Source organism: Semicossyphus pulcher, unplaced genomic scaffold (assembly GCF_022749685.1).
Source record: "Semicossyphus pulcher isolate SPU_LCO1_2020_fin unplaced genomic scaffold, fSemPul1.0.p SCAF_11, whole genome shotgun sequence".
NCBI lineage: Eukaryota > Metazoa > Chordata > Actinopteri > Labriformes > Labridae > Semicossyphus > Semicossyphus pulcher.
Genome location: NW_027211615.1, coordinates 29815104 through 29834477, shown reverse-complemented (window position 1 = coordinate 29834477; position 19374 = coordinate 29815104). Strand labels below are relative to the sequence as shown.

The window sequence follows — 19374 nt, the reverse complement described above, 5'->3', positions numbered from 1 at the left end:
CATCCAGGATCAGCTAATGCAGCTTCCTGTTGTCCTGGTTTTTCAAAGTAAAGCATGATTGGATCAGCTCTAAATGGGACTACACACTTTGTCCACAGGGAGCACCAGATTTCACAAAGTTCCTCACAGCTGCTGTAAAGCTCCTGTGAGGAGTTTTTATCTGGTTATGAAAAAGAGTGAAACTAATACTGGATGGATTATTTCTATACAGTTATTTTTATACCTGTAACCACTCACTAATCTCTTATCATCTGATACTGAACAGGAAAGAGAAACTCTGTGAGGAGTGTTGTCTCGTAGCTGCACAATGAACTCACGTATTATGGTGTGTGTGTGAGTGTGTGTGTGAGTGTGTGTGTGTGTGTGTGTGTGTGTGTGTGTATGTGTGTGTGTATACACTCAACTCTCATGATCCACACCAAGCTTTGGGCGGTCAGCCTTTCATACAGAGCAGAACACACCTGAAACACTTCTCCCACAGAACAAAGGAACATCAAGTCCTTTTCTAAACCTTTAAAACAACATTCGAGCTTCATGCAGGGCAGGACCGCTGTGTGCTTCGTACAGATTACTGTCCCAAAAACACAAGAAAAGGAGGGACCTGGGTCCTGATGTGGACGTGGTTGAAGTGTTGGAGCGTCCACGTCAGCCCTATTACACACAGTCTCAGTGCTGATCCAGAGGCTGTCAGTGTTACCTTCTCTACCTGCAGAGCAACGAGCAGCTCCGGTCACACCTGCTGACACTGTCAGCTTGTTCTGTTTACAGAGTCTCACAGCTTTGAGCCACTCGTGTTGAAGGACGGCCTGAAGCGCTCTGACAGGAGGAGTTTATCTGAGTCACTGCACAGGATGACTCTGTGCCTGACGCCGGACTCAGCGAGCAGCAACGAGGGGAACAGCTGAGGGCTCGCTCTGCATCAAACCGTCCGAACCTGAGAGGATGATTCGGACAGAAGCTCAGGGTCCAAAGCTGAAAGTAGGACTCCAACATGGCCGCCAGAGTGAGTTTTAATGGACCCAACAGTCTTATTCTAAGAGGTGAACATCAGTGTATGCAGCGTTTCGAAGGTCACAGCTGAAGAATACGTTAAACCATCTTCTAATACTTCATAGGAAATGTTTCGCTTACAGGTCAAAGTTTCCATTTATAAACAGACCACTGCACATTCTCCTTCATGCATGGTAGCTCTGTTAGCACAAGCAACTGTATACATACCTGCAGGACACACATGCACACGCACACATGCACACGCACACACATACACATACATTAGCAGGGTGTTAGCAGCACTCACCACTAGTTGGCGCAGCAGTAGTTAAGTGAATGCAATGAGGGTAGCAGGCTGTGAAGAGAAGCACACGTTAGTCATCACAATGTGGGCGGTCCTTCAGGAACACATGACAACATTTAGAGATCAATCAATCAACGAAGCGATCAGATATTAATGGCTGTAAAATGGGAGGTGGTTAATCACACACAATGACAACAAACAGCAACGACTTCAAAGGAGACGAGCTCGACGTGTCGTCAACAGATCATTAAACACAGAACACGAGCCATCCGTCATTCAGGCTGTCAGCTGATCATGGGGTCAACACTGAGGGTCGTTCACGGAGGCAGACGGGCACAAGGTGGCTGGAAGGACCAGGAAGGCAGAGGAAGAAGAAGTGTTTGACCTCTTACAAAGGTGGAAGCTGTGTTTAAAATCACACAATGATGTGTGTGTCTGTGAATGACCTCTGCTCTCTCTGCTCCACGGCTCAGAATGATGTCTTACCGTCCAGGATCAGATCAGTCCGCTTCCTGTTGTGCTGGATTTCCAAAGTAACTGGTTTGGGTAAATGTGACTGAGTGTGTGCGTGCATGGTGCAGAATCCTGCATGTCCTTAAAAACCACCACAGCTCTCCAAGGCATAAAAGCACACACACACACACACACACACGTACACACGTACACACACACACACACACACACACACACGTACACACGTACACACACACACACACACACACGCACACACACACACGTACACACAGAGTGGGTACAGTGTTGGCAGGAATTTCCCTGAAACCACTGTGGCTAACCTCCTGTGGGTACACGCTCATTTACAGCTTATTAAAGAAGAGGTACAGCACTACTCTGTGGACACACACACACACACACACACACACACACGCACGCACGCACGCACACACACACACACACACACACACACACACACACGCACGCACGCACGCACGCACGCACGCACGCACGCACGCACGCACACACACACACACACACACACACACACACACACACGCATACACACACACACACACGCACACACACACACACACGCATACACACACACACACACACACACACACACACACACACACACACAGTGTGCTCTCAGACTGTTTTCATGGTTAATACTGAAATACGGTGAGAAAATGGTCGATTATGTAAACTCGGTTTCGGGTTTTTAAGTGTGTAGAGAGCCTGCAGCCTTCTCTCTCTCTCTCTCTCTCTCTCTCTCTCTCTGTGCATGTGCATGTGTGTGTGCTCATTTGTGTGTATGATGCCTTTGCAAAGCTTGTGTCTGACTACATTCACAGATAAACAGTGAAAAACCAGCAATATACAAACTAAGTAATTAAACAGGATTTGATTTCCTCATCGAGTTGCACAGTAGTGCATCTGTACTTCTGTGTGTGTGTGTGTGTGTGTGTGTGTGTGTGTGTGTGCGTGCGTGCGTGTGTGTGTGTGTGTGTGTGTGTTTGAGCAGCTAAACGGGTTTATAGAACAGAGCAGGAATCAGAGAGATGATTGGTTGGCAGCCAAACTGGATGCTGGAGTCTATTAACTCAGCAGCCGCAGTCAGAATTGAGCAGAACTGAGCTGAAGTCTGGTTCTAATTATCCACCCTGATACACACTGTGTGTGTGTGTGTGTGTGTTTGTGTGTGTGTGTGTGTGTACGTGCAGTATTCTACATAACATCTCAGGTTGGCAACAATAAAAAGAACCTGTTTATTATATTTTGTACCTTTTATTTGCTATGAGCTCATGAGCTGACGTTCCTGCTAAACATCAACAGTAACTCACAGGGTAACGATCGATGTGAAGCTGGTGTTTATGTGACCTTTTGTTCTGATTCTCATTAAACAACAATAAAAAAAAGCTGTTGGTTTCTCACACTGAGTCATAGGAGGAGAATTCTGGTACTTTTAAACACAGGACTCATTTTTTCTCTGTATTTTTTGGTACATATAGTTGGAACTAGTTTCCTGTTTGGCTGCTGCAAGATAGGCTATAAAGGCTGCAGTGTACTCCTTTGTAGAGTGCGTCCACTGACAGGCTCAGATTGTTATTCTAAGTGTGTGACAACATGACAGAAAGGATCCCTACAGAGATAGACCTTTTTGTTACAGAGGAAGATGATTGTTTTAACCACACACAGACGTCACATCGCTCTCTGCACACACACCAGACTCCATTCAGAAAAACACTGATTTAACCCTGCAGGAAGCGGGTGTTACTGGTCTACCCCTGCCTGAATCGCTTGGCTTGTTTGTGTTATTGTGCAACTTTGGTTTGTTAATGTAACTTTAGATGAAACATGACATATTTGTCACACACAATAACACAAAAAAACCCTAATTAATGTGACAATTATTGACCAGCAAACTGAGTGTTCTATGAGGTTAAATCAGTGTTTTTATGAATGGAGTCTGGTGTGTGTGCAGAGAGCGATGTAACGCCTGTGTGGTTAAAACAATCATCTTCCTCTGTAACAAAAAGGTCTATCTCTGTAGGGATCCTTTCTGTCATGTTGTCACACACTTAGAATAACAACCTGAGCCTGTCAGTGGAAACAACAAGAACTTCTAGTGGACGACCTTTGACCCATCAAGGATTATGTTGCAGCCGTTACAGCCTGTTTCACTGCTGCAGGATGAACACATCTACTGGAGACACTCACACACTGTTTGTAATGTGTTGGTCATTTAGACACAACCTGACACACTGAACCTGACACATGTAGTTAAAGGTCCCTGCACTGATCTGAGGTCAGACTGGTAGTTTCTGTACTCACTGCAGCTGAGCGTGGTGTCGGTCTGGGCCAGAGTGGACGGGATGGTCCAGTGGCTGTTGTCCCAGTCGATGACGTTCCCCACCATGTCGCAGCTTAACGCGTGGAGCTGCTGCACCGACATGGCGTAGTCCCACAGCCGGAGGTTGTAGATGTTCCCATTGAAGCTGTGCTGCCCTGAACACAGACACAGGAATCACATGTTACCATCAGGATGTCGTAGATCTTTTCAGCAATGCTCTGACTAAGTTAAAGCGCTTATTCCATTCAGATGGTTTTTCAGCCATGTTTACAGTGAGGCTTTAGGAACAGCAACACTTTGGTCCGGACTGAAACACCTCAGCAGCTACTGGATGGGACGTCTTTAACTTAGGCTCAGACATCCTGACACTGAGCTTACTTTTTTACATTCCCACGACTGTAATGACCTCGGTCATCCTCGCTCAAAGTCAGTGAGCACAAGAGCAGATTCAGAGGTCGATTTCTTTTTACCCATCAAGAAGTCAACAAGGATGTGAAGGCAGAATTTTACAACATTTAAATTAGATTTACAGTAAAATCTGTTCATTTAAATGTGTTGAAACAAATGTGTAACTTGTGAAACTTTCACCCACATTCAGCCTGGCTTAAATCAACTTTTCCAGACGCCTTTAAATCTGCAAGTCCTCATTTAATGCTCACTGAGTTTTTGCAAAGAAAACTTCCAGACTGAGCATCCTGTAATAATGATTACTTTAAGTTAAGGTGAAATGATAAACGCTGTCTTACCTCCTAAGCGGAAGTGTCCCCCTGCTGGCACAGAGTGTCCACTGGAGCTGGAGCACGTCTTGGCCCAGTAGTTCCCGTTGAAGTAGACCCCCACCCGGCCGTTCGACGACGTCCAGAGCACGCAGAAGGGCTTCATGGAGGAGGTGAATTCAGAGGAGGGGAGGATGGAGTGAATCGAACAGGTCACACCGTCAACCACCATCTTCATGTCGCTCTGATCGGAGCCCAGACTCAGAGCCACGTTGTTGCTGCTGTCGTAGTAAGTGAAGATCCACTCTTTCTGTTCGGGAGCCCAGAGAAGTGGTCGTGAGGTCAAGGCAGAGAAAACTACAAGTCATTTAAACCCCCAAATTCTCCTTTTAGATTGACACTTTCTGCAGGCTTTATTGACTCCATGATGCAGCATCATCTCCCCTCTGTGCGCGCAGTTTACCTGTTTCTGGCTGCTGCGCTCCAGCTCAAAGCACAGCGTCAGGTGACTGAGCGTTGGTATGGAAAGAGTCTCCACCACTTTGGTGACCTGACCGTTACCGCTGGTGATGGTGACCTTCTGGTTCCTCAGGGCCACGGCAACTAGAGAGGAGGGATGGAGGAGGAGGAGAGGAGCAGAGGAAAGAATCAGAATTTAACCAGGACAGCTGATCGTGACAGGAGAGAAACAACCACACTCCCAAAAGATAAAGACAAATTAAACCCAACAAGTGTTTAAATTAGTCGACACTCCTGAACTCCATCAATCGTATCAATGAATCAGAGCGTTTGTCTTATTGAAACTTCTCGTCAGAGCTTCTCCCTGCAGAGCGACTCTCTGCTGCAGCTGCTGGCACACAGCAGAAAAACACAATAACCAGAGTGCGATGGAAAAACACTCACGCACATTTAAACACATGCAGACGTGCAGAAAGACACACAGATGCTGCAACAGAACCAGAGCAAACACTGTCAGAACAGCCGAGTCTTCTTTCAGCTGGTCCATACGTCAGCAGATGCTGATCTCCTCTCTGTGTGACACGTACAAACCAGCAGCAGCTGTGCACTCCATCTAAAGCTGAAATAAGGGATTCTTTTGGTACCTTAGCAGCAGAAGAGCTGCACGACCAGCTCATAAACATTCAGAGTGCTGCGCTAAGTAACGCATCTCAGCTCAGAATCCCCTCACATAAAGATAAAACCTAAACATCTAACACGTCACGGGACATCTTTTAAACTCATGTATTCACGTTTACTGCAGGCGATAAGATCTTTTGATATAAAGGTGCCAAGGTGCTGCCGTACAGTATTTAACCGTTTAGAAATTTGGCTTCAAATAGTAAAAATGAATCTAAGATATTAAAGTTGTGAGTCTCTTTAAGCATCGACATGAACTTTGTGCAGGCAGCGCGCACACACACGCCGAGTTAATGTCGGAGCATTACGTCAAGCTTTTTAGGGAATCATCGAGCGTTTAGGGCGTTTTGTTTTATCGGCGGAAAATATCAGCAAGCCATAATCTGCAGGTACCGATAACATGCCGATAATATCGTGCATTCCCACTCAAGACCATGTGGGCGTGGCCAGTCGCATTATGACTGACATCTCTCTGGCTCCGAATCAGGGGACGGAAGCAGAAGCATCTAAAATGATTCATCTCAACTGCTCACTGAAAGCTGAGTTACTAAATGCTTTGCTTAAAGTTAGCAGTTAGCATACACATTCAACGTTAGCTTGTTCCAAGAGCTATACATGTAATGGTTAATGGTGGCTCTGTATTTTGAGCTAGAGCTACATTATTACAGAACAGAACCAGCAGTCCAAATAGATCATCAACGGACAGAAATAAACAACAGTGGTCCACGTTCAACTCAAACAGCCGTTACAACCCCCCTCGACCCGCAGAAATGACCCCCCCGGACGATGCTAATGCTATGCTAATGCTAGGTGTAAACACACAAATAAATGGCAGTGTGTTTTTTGTGCATGATTGGAATCGCAGAATTAGTACCATAATATATATACGAGTAAAACATGCCCAATTTAAAGGCAATATCAGGAAATGTTGCCCAATATCACACTGTCCTATATCTGCTGGGCTCCACTTGTACATGCAGGAACTGCAGGTCTAACATCATGAACACACCTTCACCTTATAATGAATCACTGGACCAGCACTCAGAGCCAGATTAGTCAGATTAACAAACCAATCCTAAAACTACTTTCACACCAGTTAAGGATCATTTGCAGGCGTGGTATTAGCATGTTAGCCTGCTTTAGTTTATCCATGTTTGCAGAGCAGGACCCTGAACCTACCGTGTCTGAAGCTAACACTGAACCCCTTCTTCTGCACGCTGAAGTCGGAGGTGAACGACAGCTCCATCACGTTCCCCGTCGAGTTCAGCGTCAGCCCGTTGGCCGTCAGGCCGCAGAACCTAACGTCCGTGTTTCCCGTGTTCACCACCAGCCGGTCGTAGATGCAGCCCGGAGCCTCCTCCAGGTCAAAGTCAAGGAAGGAGAGCTGGATGATGAAGCCGGCGGGGGCCTGCATGGTCCACTTACAGGCCTGAGAATTGGGGTATTTCTGGGGGTAGCAGGGCGACGTGAACTCCCCCTGGGCATCCGTCAAAACCATGTTACAGTTCGTGGTACTGCAGCCCAGCGCTGAGGGTGATGGTAGGAGGATAAAATCAGGAACTTTCAGTGCGGGACAACCTCAACTGAGGACAAGAGGCTAGTAGACAAGGACACGAGGGGACAGGACAAAAGGAAACAGGGGGATAGGGCCCATAAAAAGAGGTAGGAGACAGAAGGCAAAGATCTACTACCACTAGACACCAGGGGGCAAGGAGGTGGCTTTCAAGGACAAACGAGGCATCCGTCTCGATTACCAAAGACTCAGGGACAAAGAGGACGAGGACAAACGTTTTCAAGAAGGTTACAAGGACCCAAGACTTGTTTTAAGGGGACAAGACAAGAGGACACAAGGAGAGTAGTTCAGTTCAGGTTGTTTTAAAGAGATTGCACTCCAGGAATCAGGAGAGAACAAAGACAAGACGAGTCGTGCAGTTAGCTAAAGGTTCAGCAGCCCAGACAGCATCAATCAATCAATCAATCAATCAGTCACCCGAGGGCAGATTGATTGGTAACGACAGAAGTTGACTGAAAATGTTCACTTCCATCCGCATTGCCCCAAAGTGCACACCAAACCCCATTCACATTTCTACCAAGTTTAGGTTTTACAAAAGAACATCTAGAAACCATGCACATGCAGGGTAATCTGGCTTGTTAAATCAGGAAGGACAGAGCAGTCAGCTCCTGTGACTGTTAACAAATACATGTGTCGACTTTAAGAATCACTTCAAAGCAGTTTTCATTCCTCCTGTGAGAGGTCCTGTGTTTGTCAAATTCAGCTGTTTCTTATAATCCTCCAAAAACTGGAGCGGTGTCAAATGTAAGTAGGAAAGATTTTAAGTGTATGCGAACGACAGACCACAGGATGTGTAGAGGAGGTACAGAGTGTTCTGACAGAGTCAGAGCGCCCTGTACCTCAGACTGTATGCATGGAGTCACACTGTCCCTTTAAAGGGGAATTCAGGGATCTCTAAGGCATTTTGGGGTCAAAATGTTAAATAGGTACAAAAAGTTGTTTCCACTGACAGGCTCAGATTGTTATTCTAAGTGTGTGACAACATGACAGAAAGGATCCCTACAGAGATAGACCTTTTTGTTACAGAGGAAGATGATTGTTTTAACCACAGACAGACGTTACGTCGCTCTCTGCACACACACCAGACTCCATTCAGAAAAATACTGATTCTTGATTGTTTATTGCTGATTTGATCAATGAGTTTTTGTGTATCATTGTGTGACTTTTATGGTTTTAATGCTTAGTTTTGATCCAAAACAATAAAAGTGTAAGAAACAAAAACATTAAAAGCTGCAAATCAAAGCAGCGGTAGAGCAGCAGCTCCGTGGCTCTGTGAGGTAAAATCAGTGTTTTTCTGAATGGAGTCTGGTGTGTCTGCAGAGAGCGATGTAACGTCTGTGTGTGGTTAAAACAATCATCTTCCTCTGTAACAAAAAGGTCTATCTCTGTAGGGATCCTTTCTGTCATGTTGTCACACACTTAGAATAACAATCTGAGCCTGTCAGTGGAAACAACAAGAACTTTTAGTGGACGACCTTTGACCCACCCAAGGATTATGTTGCAGCCATTACAGCCTGTTTCACTGCTGCAGGATGAACACATCTACTGGAGACACTCACACACTGTTTGCACATAATTTAAACACCAAAATATTTTAAACTAGGGCTCAGGGTTAAAAATACCAGAATGAGCCTTTAAATGTTCATTGTATGTCCTCTGCTGGGACTAACGGTTGTCCCACGCTGAGTCGATGAATAAAAAGAGACGCACGCAGAGCCTTGTCGACTCCTCAAACCACACAGCATCTCTTACATGAAACACAGTATGTTCTTCTGTCAGAGAGAGTAACTGAATCCTGCTGATGGAGTTTATTTATGATGTTTCACTCGACACGTACAACATCGCACATTTGAAAAATAATAAGAGACGAGCTGAAATGGAAAGTGGAAAGAATGGTCGGGTTCTCTCGCTCGGGGTAACAATGGCCTCCGTTGATCTCAGACTCGGCCTTCACCGCAGCCAAAACCACAGCCAACGCACTGCCAACGTCACAAACACCAGAACGTGTGTGTGTGTGTGTGTGTGTGTGTGTGTGTGTGTGTTAACCCTTTCCTATCTGTGAAGAGCTGACATTTTTCCACTTCACATTCAGAGCTTCACTGCAGAGGCTCGTGGGAACATTTAAAGGAAACTGCTGCAGAAGTTCATATTCGTGCACTTTGCCCCACATTTCACCGACAGGCTGCGCAGCTCCGAAGTGAAGCTCTCCGTTTTAACTTCGAAGCAGCTTTAGGAAATATTTGTACTCTTTTTAAAGAGCTTTCTGCAACTCACATGAACAACGGACTAAAGATTACATCGAGAATAAAAAACGGGGAAACAAAGTTGTTCGAAGTTGTTTTATATACAAATCATCAGTAAGTGTGAGCGGTGCACCAGAAATGTGTGTGTTTGTTACTCAGCTGAAGGTGCTCAGCAGGACATTTCAGCATCATCTGCGCACAACATCAAGAAGCACTGAACTACTTTTTATTTCACTAATGGAAGAGGTGGAAGCAGACACACACACGCACACACACACACACACACACACGCACATACACGCACACACACACACACACACACACACACACACACACACACACACACACGGTCGGAAACAAAGCTACCTGCACTGATTCACAGGCTGAATGAAATCAGTGGATCAGGACAGATGGAGGGGTAGACCAAGAGAAGTCTTCACTCCCCAGGAGAGAGACTGACTGTGTGTGTGTGTGTGTGTGTGTGTGTGTGTGTGTGTGTGTATGTGTGTGTGTGTGTGTGTGTGTGTGTGTATGTGTATGTGTATGTGTGTATGTGTGTGTGTGTGTGTGTGTGTGTGTGTGTGTGTGTGTGTGTGTGTGAGTGTGAGAGAGAGAGAGAGGGAGGAAGTCCTCTGATGTAAATATGACTGTGATGATAATGAAATGACAGAGTTCAGATTACAGTAAGAGCAGGACGACCCCATGAAACATGAAGAAGAGAGCAACCACAGGGCGGGCTCACAGAGACACGCACACGCACACGCACACGCACACGCTCACGCGTAAAGGACGCGCTCACACCTACGGGCAGGTTAGAGTCACTAGGAAACCTAACAAGCATGTGTTTGGACTGTGGGAGGAAGCCGGAGTACCCGGAGGGAACCCACACACACACGGGGAGAACATGCAGACTCCACACAGAAAGACCCACTACGTCTGAACCGGGAATCAAACCAGGAACCTTCTAGCTGTTAGGCTCAACAGACGTCTCCAGTATGTGCACGGGATGACATCATCGCTGCGCTGTTTGTGTTTGTGTTAATAAAACTTTGTGCGACCTCTCACTGCAAACACAAAGTAACTACTGAGCTCAGAGGACTTTTCACACCTCACTGTGTGTGTGTGTGTGTGTGTGTGTGTGTGTGTGTGTGTGTGTGTTGTTAGCATGTATTTGTGTGTTTTAGTGTGTGTGCACGGCTGTTTTGTAAGAAGTGAGAGGTGAGATCAGGTTGGGCGCAGGCTGCTGGATGGCCTGCTGTTTTATAAGCGTGTGTGTGTGTGTGTGTGTGTGTGTGTGTGACACCTCCGAGCTCCTGTGACACCACCAACTCCACACAAACAACATGTCGCGTTAATTATCAACATTCATTTAATGTGTGAAACACGTCAACGGGCTCCTAATGAGCAGCACTCAGAGTGTGTGTGTGTGTGTGTGTGTGTCTACAGAGGGCTGCTTTGTCCCGTCTCTCTCAACTTTGCACAGTTTGTTTACATACACACGTATGTACAAACTATGTTTTCTGTAAACAATGTCAACATGTAAACATCACTCAGTCGTTTTGGTGCCTAACCCCTCGATCCCACAGGATCCGTCTCCGGCGCGTTCCGTGTGCGCCGCGACCTGTGTGTGTGTGCCAATGCTCGTGATTCCACAGCACGCGCCGCTAAAGCCAATGCTCGTGATTCCACAGCACGCGCCGCGGTCCGTCTCCGGCGTGTCCCAGAAACGTCTCTCCGCTCTGCTCCACTAAAGATACGTGCCGGGTCTATTTCTGACGGAGGCCGCTTCAAACACGCGTCAAGCTGAACAGAGCAGATCGTTCCAAACAGGAAGTCCCACACGAAAACAGCATACAGCATCCGGTTATTTCAAAATAAAACACCATGCGCAGACCGGGACAGACTCCTGTTTTTTTTCTGTTTATTTTCAGATCAACACACTGAGATCTCGAGAAAAGAACACTTTTAATGAAGTCGTGTCCTCAGCCATGGTAGAAGCACAGAAATCACTGAATGATCTCCAGATGAGCCGATGATCAACCTCGGAGGTGCAAACTGAACTGTTGTTTGTGTGTTGCTCTGCTGACTTTGATGTTATCGCGTGATTTCGCAATTCTCCCGCGATCTTGTAATCTTGCGAATCCAGCTGCTTGGGCCAGCGCTGCGCTGCAGATCAGACACGCTTCCTGTGGGCGAGGGCTCACGCTGTCTGACGGACCAGAACCACGGCGCATACGGACCGCGCCGGACACTGATCCTTTGGGATCCAGGCGTAATCCAAACCAAACAGCGATCGTTAACAACCAGTGTTAACAACCTGATCAGTAATATTGTGTCCTAAGTGTTCTCATCCAAAACGTACTAAATGTTAAATGTTTCTCAGAAAGCTTTATTTTGAAAGTCTAACAGGACATTGCACATCAGTTATTACCCACTCGACCGCAGAGCCCTGCACATGACAAACTGACGCTCCATGCGTTCCTACAGAGTCATATTTGGAAGCGTTGGGCCGCTGACTGAACTGGGAGGGAGAGGTGCATTAAGCTGCCTCAGGGCTTGAAAACACCTGGTCTCTATTTACAGCCTCGACTACAGATGCAGAGTCAGAGAGCGAGGGACCACATGCTTGGTGTCATTAGTGTCCTAGCATCACACAGCATGCTCAGGTTGCATGCAGGAAAGACGGTTCAAGGGAGAGTAAATGAAGGGAAGGCAGCGCCATGATCCCAGCTACCATCCTGCATGCATGTGCAGCTGACAGGTCGTATCTCTAACTCAAGTTTCTACTCAGACTGTAAACAATGCAGCACATGGAAGAGGACGTCCTGGTCCGGGATGAACGCTGGCTAAAGGGCCGTTGGTCCATTGCGACTTTATAAGTTCAGATAAACAGCAGACTGTGTTGGATACCATCCCGCAAACAAACTGAAAGGAAACAAACTTTATGGGGGAGAAAAGCACTCGGCATCGGAGGGTAACTACCCTGTCATGTGCTTGAACTGGAAAACAGCGCCCAAACTGTAGATGAAACTCAACACAACACAACAACACCTGCAAGCTTCATGCTGAGAACCGCCTCTCTGAATCCACATGCAAACAAGGCGTTCAGACTTAGACGACCATCAACAGCCAGATTTTCTCCTCAGCTTCCTCTCACACTCCTGCCACAGGCGAGTGCTCTGATTCTCACATCCTCTAAAGCGTCTGAACCAAAACTTTTTATTATGTCTGAAAATGAGATTGGACTTCTATGATGAGGCTGTGGAGAAGTTTGTGTCAGGTGATCGACAGTTAGGGAAACAGACAGGTTTGTCCACCCGTCAGTGTTTGTACAAAGTGCAGTTATCTGAGGTTCACAGTCTTATAATGGACGGCTGAGTCCTGTATCTCTGCTGCTCACTGGGAGAATGCCACCATGACCAAATATGGCCGCCGTCTGCTGGTCCGTTCAGTCTGTGTGCAGCTCTACTGAAGAGGACAGCTGGGGGAACGAGAGAAGTGAGTGATGACACTTTGGGATGAGCCAGCGGCTGCTGAGGCTGAAAACGCTGATGATTGTTTCCCACTCAGAACTTTGGAAGCGGGCCTCACCAGAACCTCGGTGTGGGCACACGTCTCTGTCAGAGGCACGACAGACGACAACCCAAACCTCTGTTCGTCTGCTGTGTGACAGAGACGGACACAAAGGCTCTTTGTTCACCGGCTGAAGTGAGAGACGAGGCTGGATGTGTTTAAGAGTCTCTCTGAAAGAAGAAGGAGGTGAAGAAAGTTTAGGTTTCACTCTCTCCGAGCAGATTGAAAGCTTGCATGTTGCAGCGTGGTGGAGATTCAGTTAGTTAGCATTGTTATGTAACGTAACAGGAAGTTCTCGGTTGTATCTGACCTGGGCGCTTCGACTCGTCTAAAGAGAACGGAACAAGCACCAGGTTAAGCGGTTGATAACATACCGTGAGACTCACAGCGTCCTACTAATCTCAAGAGCTGGAAGAGTTCTGTCTGCGTGTTTGGGAGACCCAGCAGACCGTCCCCGGGTATCATGAGCTCAGGAGCAGATCCACCAAACGGGATCAGACTGGAGTCGATTGGCATGGTCGGACGGATCCAGAACAGACAAGGATCTGGATCCAGAGCAGATCCGGTCCTGACTCTGCCAGTATCCGCTCCTTACAGTTCATTACCTGCTCATGAGGTGTCTCCTTCAGTCTGACGGAAGACAGAAAGTAGCGACAGAAATACAAACACATCGAGCTGCCCGACATGAAGATCGCTCTAAAGCTCGAGTGCTTCTGAAGACCCGTCTGCTTCCAATAATATCAGGACGCTCCTGGTCTGAAGGGATTTTTCTTTGATTCTATAATAATCACTTAGCCAACGACAGAAACACAGTAAGATGCAACATTTAGTCAGAGGGCAAAGGTCAAATCAGTCTTTAGCCAGACGTTAACAAACCTTGTTCTGAGCCTGACAGAGACATGTCGACAAACAAGAAGGATTCATTAAAGTACCGTCCTCCTTCACATCATATCAGAAACAGATATCAGGGAGCGGCTGACATCTCTCAGGAGGATCAGTGATACTTCAGCTGATAGGCTCGGTTCTTCAGCAGAGCACACTCACTAAAAAGACCTCGTCAGCCTCCGTCCCTCTTTTTCAGACTCTAATCCTGCAGATTAGTCGGCTTCCATCAACCTGCCCTTCTCTCCTTCCACCTCTGTGTCCTTTCTAACGTTTCTCTCACATTCTTTCACTCGCATTCCTCTCCTCCTTCGTTCATTCCTCTCTCTCCTTCTGCCCTTTGTTGCATCCCTCCAATGCGTTCTTTCTTCATCCCTCCCTTTGCTTTCTTTCCTGCCTTCATACCGAGTAAACACAGTTTAATCCACACACTCTGAACACCTGCAGCCGCCTCCTGTGCTTGTTGAAGTCAAATAGAATATCTTTCTTACTCTTTTTTTTTCAAGCTGAAACTGTTTTTGTTGAGCGACTTCAGAGCTGAATGCCTCCATCGAGTCCTTACAGAGAGCAGATCAAACAGAGAGCAGATCAAACAGAGACAGATTCAAACAGAGAGGAAATATTCTGCCTTCTGTTTCACACATAGTTTTAACAAACTAAACGCTGTCATGACTGGATTCTTATCGTTATCCAGAGTCACTCAGCTGGTTAACCTCCCTCCTCCTCCTGAGCTGTGTCTGATGAACTCTCCTGCTGCTTCCAGCTCCTTCAGGCTGACCAGAGCCCAGTGTGATGAGCTGTTAGCTCGGATCAGTACCAGGATTTCTCTGATGGACACCAACTACCGGCGTTCTGTTTCAGCTGTGGAGCGCCTGTCCGTCTGTCTCCGCTGAGTGGCAGTTTCACTGTATCTAGCAAGTCACACGTGGGCTGAGATCTGTCTCACTACAGCGCTATGAAGCCACAACAAACAGATGTTACTGAGATTTAATGACAATAAACAGGCTGAGAGGATGCTGAGAGAACTACATCAGGAGGCAGGGTTGTAAACAGGCTGAACTCTGCTTTGTCAGGTCTGTCTGCATGACGACAAGAACAACACTGTTAAAACACTTGTTTTTTGAATGGGGTTTGGTTTGATCATTTCTGTAGCCGCGTCAGGACGTCAGGAGAAGTCAGTGCTTATAGGCTTTAACGTCGCACATATTAATCCTGCACGAATCACAAATGACAAGAATCTGCAGACGACCTTCGAGTGACACTTTCTCAGGTTTAAACTTAAGTTTGATGTCGCGGAGCAAAGAGTCCCATCGGTCCACGTCTGGTCCTCCTGGTTTTGGCTGCTTGTGTGATCTCGATGTTACACACAGACAGAAGCACTGCAGGTATTCTTCATCATAATGCACCTGGACAGAACCTGAGCTGGATCAGTTAGAGTTATAACAAGGTGAGTCCACAGGGAGGATCCGCTCTCTCTCTCTCTCTCTCTGCAGGTGAGCGCTGACTCACTCTCACAGGTGTTCTTACTCCTCCTCCTCCTCCTCCTCCTCCTCATGTCTTTCACTAGGAGATAATTGAGAGTGGCATCCGAGGGGGGAGGAGGAGAGGGGGTGAAAGGCAGAGATGACCAGAGAGAGGAGCACAGAAGAAGACCGAGTGCTGAAGGTTGAGCAGCTCACTTATGAACAGATCGCGTCTCCTTTGTTTCGGGCGAAAGAAGAAGAGACGATGACGAAGGAAGAGAAGGAAACAGAGAAGTGATGAGAAGAAGAGGAGAGAGGGGAGGACAGCTGAGCAAATCTGTCTCGTCCTCCTCACCAGCACACGCCCTGAAATGTAACCAAGTATGTGCAACCCCCCCCCTCAGAGGGCGGGCCTCATGGGACAGTTTTGGTGATTGCATTATGAAATGAAATGTCACTTGGCGCCGCAGACGTGATTGTAATCATCAGCTGTTGACAGATCTCTCTCTCTCTCTCTCTCTCTCTCTCTCTCTCTCTCTCTGTGTGTGTTCACATCGACATCAATCTGTGTATAAACACCTGAAACATCCACCTGCCTCTCTCTTCATCACACCTTCAGTCCATGAACTCTTCAGCTTCATCGACATGAAAGAACCTCGAGTCCAAAGCGGCCACGTATCAGCACCGATCAGAGCTCAGTTAACCATCTCCTCACGCATTCCTTTCTTTTTACTGTGATTCATATTTCACACTCTTTGCATCCATCACAGCAGGATGTCTGCAGCAGCATATCTGCATGTTAGATTCTCACGCTGCACCGAGCACGTCATTAAAACCACATGTGGTAACGTCTGAATGCAATCACTTTAATCAGGATTAATTAGCTTCCTTTGTCAACAGATGATGTTTCTACCAACAGACGAAACAGGAGAATCAATTACGACTAATCAGCGAACAACACGAACATCCAGCTGGAGATTCATGTGGACGAATCAGTGAAGGACTTAAAGGTACAGTGTGTGGATGTGTTCATCCTGCAGGCTGTGATGGCTGCAACATAATCCTTGATGGGTCAAAGGTCGTCCACTAAAAGTTCTTGTTGTTTCCACTGACAGGCTCAGATTGTTATTCTAAGTGTGTGACAACATGACAGAAAGGATCCCTACAGAGATAGACCTTTTAGTTACAGAGGAAGATGATTGTTTTAACCACAGACAGACGTTACATCGCTCTCTGCAGACACACCAGACTCCATTCAGAAAAACACTGATTTAAGCTCACAGGACACAGCAGCTGCTGCCTCAGTCTGTTTGTTTGTGGTTTTGTGTGAGTTTGTTGTTTTTAATGTTTTTTTTATCGTGAACATTTACGCTGTAACACATCGGGTCAGAACCAGTGAAAGAAACCATCAAAGTCAGAGTGTGTGAGAGCGACCGTGTACTGCTCACACTGCTGTTACACTGTAAACCTGCAGTTTATCTACTGGTCAGCAACACACACACACACACACACACACACACACACACACACACACACTTACACGGGTTGTGTGTGTGTGTGCTGTGGTTTTGTTCTGCTGGGAACTTTATGAGTGTGTGTGAACCGCTTGGTTTGGCCTGAGGCTGCTGGTAGGGTATGGAAAATACATTAAACGCACACACACACACACGCACGCACACACACACACACACACACACACTCTGTTTTCCTACCATCTCTCTCTCCCCCCTCCCTCTCTCTCCCTCCCCCTCTCTCTCTCTCTACCTCCCTCTCCCCCCCCCTCTCTCTCTCCCTCTCTCTCTCTCCCTCTCTCTCCCCCTCTCTCTCTCTCTCCCTCCCTCTCTCTCCACGCCGCTCTCTCCCTCTCTCTCTCTCCCCCTCTCTCTCTCTCTCCCTCCCTCTCTCTCCACGCCGCTCTCTCCCTCTCTCTCTCTCCCCCTCTCTCCCCCCCCCCTCTCTCCCTCTCCCCCCTCTCTCTCTCTCTCCCCCTCTCTCCACGCCTCTCCCTCTCTCTCCCCCTCTCTCCACGCCTCTCCCTCTCTCTCCCCCCCTCTCTCCCTCTCTCCCCCCCTCTCTCTCTCCCCCCCTCTCTCCACGCCTCTCCCTCTCTCCCCCCCTCTCCCTCTCTCTCCCATCTCTCTCTCTCCCTCCCTCCCTCTCTCCCCCCTCTCTCTCTCTCTCCCTCTCTCTCCACGCCGCTCTCTCTCTCTCCCCCTCTCTCTCTCCCTCCCTCCCTCTCTCCCCCCCTCCCTCTCCCCCCCCCTCTCTCCCTCTCCCCCCTCTCTCTCTCTCTCCCTCTCTCTCCCCCCCTCTCTCTCTCCCTCTCTCCCCCCCTCTCTCTCTCCCTCTCCCCCCCCTCTCTCTCTCCCTCTCCCCCCCCTCCCTCTCTCTCTCCCTCTCTCTCCCCCCCTCTCTCTCTCCCTCTCCCCCCCCTCTCCCCCTCTCTCCCCCTCTCTCTCCCCCCCTCTCTCTCTCTCTCCCTCTCTCTCCCCCCCTCTCTCTCTCCCTCTCTCCCCCCCCTCTCTCTCTCCCTCTCCCCCCCCTCCCTCTCTCTCTCCCTCTCTCTCCCCCCCTCTCTCTCTCCCTCTCCCCCCCCCTCTCCCCCTCTCTCTCCCTCCCTCTCCCCCCCCTCTCTCCCTCTCTCCCCCCCCTCTCTCCCTCTCTCTCCACGCCTCTCCCTCTCTCTCCCCCCCTCTCTCTCTCCCTCTCTCCCCCCCCTCTCTCTCTCCCTCCCTCTCCCCCCCCTCTCTCCCTCTCCCCCCCCCCCTCTCTCTCCCTCTCTCTCCACGCCTCTCCCTCTCTCTCCCTCTCCCCCCCCCCCCTCCCTCTCTCTCTCCCTCTCTCTCTCCCTCCCCCCCCCCCCTCCCTCTCTCTCTCCCTCTCTCTCCCTCTCTCCCCCCCCCTCTCCCCCCCCCTCTCTCTCACTCACAGGATGGATCCTGTGAGTGAATCCCTGCAGCTGCTTCTACATCTGCTGGAAACACTGACAGAGCAGCTGTGTGAGCGCAGGTGAGTGAGCGTGATGTCATGGAGGGAGCGTTCAGGTGTCCAGAGACTTCTGACAGACACACACACACAGACACACACTGAGACACACACACAGAGACAGGTAACTCCTGTTAAACCTTCACTATAAAAACACTTAATGTAAAAAGACTGTGTGTGTGTGTGTGTGTGTGTGTGTGTGTGTGTGTGTATGTGCATTTTTAACTTTCCAAACCGACCTACTGACACACTGACATGTGGTGACATCATCGCTGTGCCAGCACCGCCCTGCTGTACGCTCACACACACACACACACACACACACACACACACACACACACAAACATGCTCCTGATGACTTTATGGTCTCAGTCTCTCGTTTAAAGTCTTCTTCACAGCATGATGTTCATTTAGTCACTGATGCTCCATTGAGAGTCAGCAGGGGGGTTTAGGGCGGGGCTACCTGATTGACAGGTTGCTACCACAGTAACCTGAGAGTGTCCTGTTGAGCGTTCGGTTGTCGACTGTTTATTTTTTCAGTACCTATAATTTTGTTTAAACCTGCTTTTTGCGAGCTAACATTAGCACCCACTTTGCTAGCCAAGCCAGCGCTAGCGTTTGCTAACCCTTCACTTCTCTCCAGCTCCGCCCTCACGTCCAAATATGGTCACTTCTGGCTCCTAAAAACCAAGATGGCGA

The 19374-nt window shown here is 48.1% G+C and overlaps 1 protein-coding gene across 3 annotated transcripts in view; it reads right to left on the bottom strand.

The window, feature by feature from the left end:
• Positions 1 to 19374, bottom strand: part of adgrg6 (adhesion G protein-coupled receptor G6) — a 77485-nt gene that overhangs the window by 46795 nt on the left and 11316 nt on the right. For all 3 annotated transcript variants that reach the window (XM_069657418.1, XM_069657419.1, XM_069657420.1), the window contains exons 3-6: positions 7136 to 7483; positions 5283 to 5422; positions 4850 to 5129; positions 4085 to 4258 (exon numbers count right to left, since the gene is read on the bottom strand). In XM_069657418.1, coding sequence (XP_069513519.1) covers positions 4085 to 4258; positions 4850 to 5129; positions 5283 to 5422; positions 7136 to 7483 — 942 coding nt within the window. The remainder of the gene's footprint in view (positions 1 to 4084; positions 4259 to 4849; positions 5130 to 5282; positions 5423 to 7135; positions 7484 to 19374) is intronic.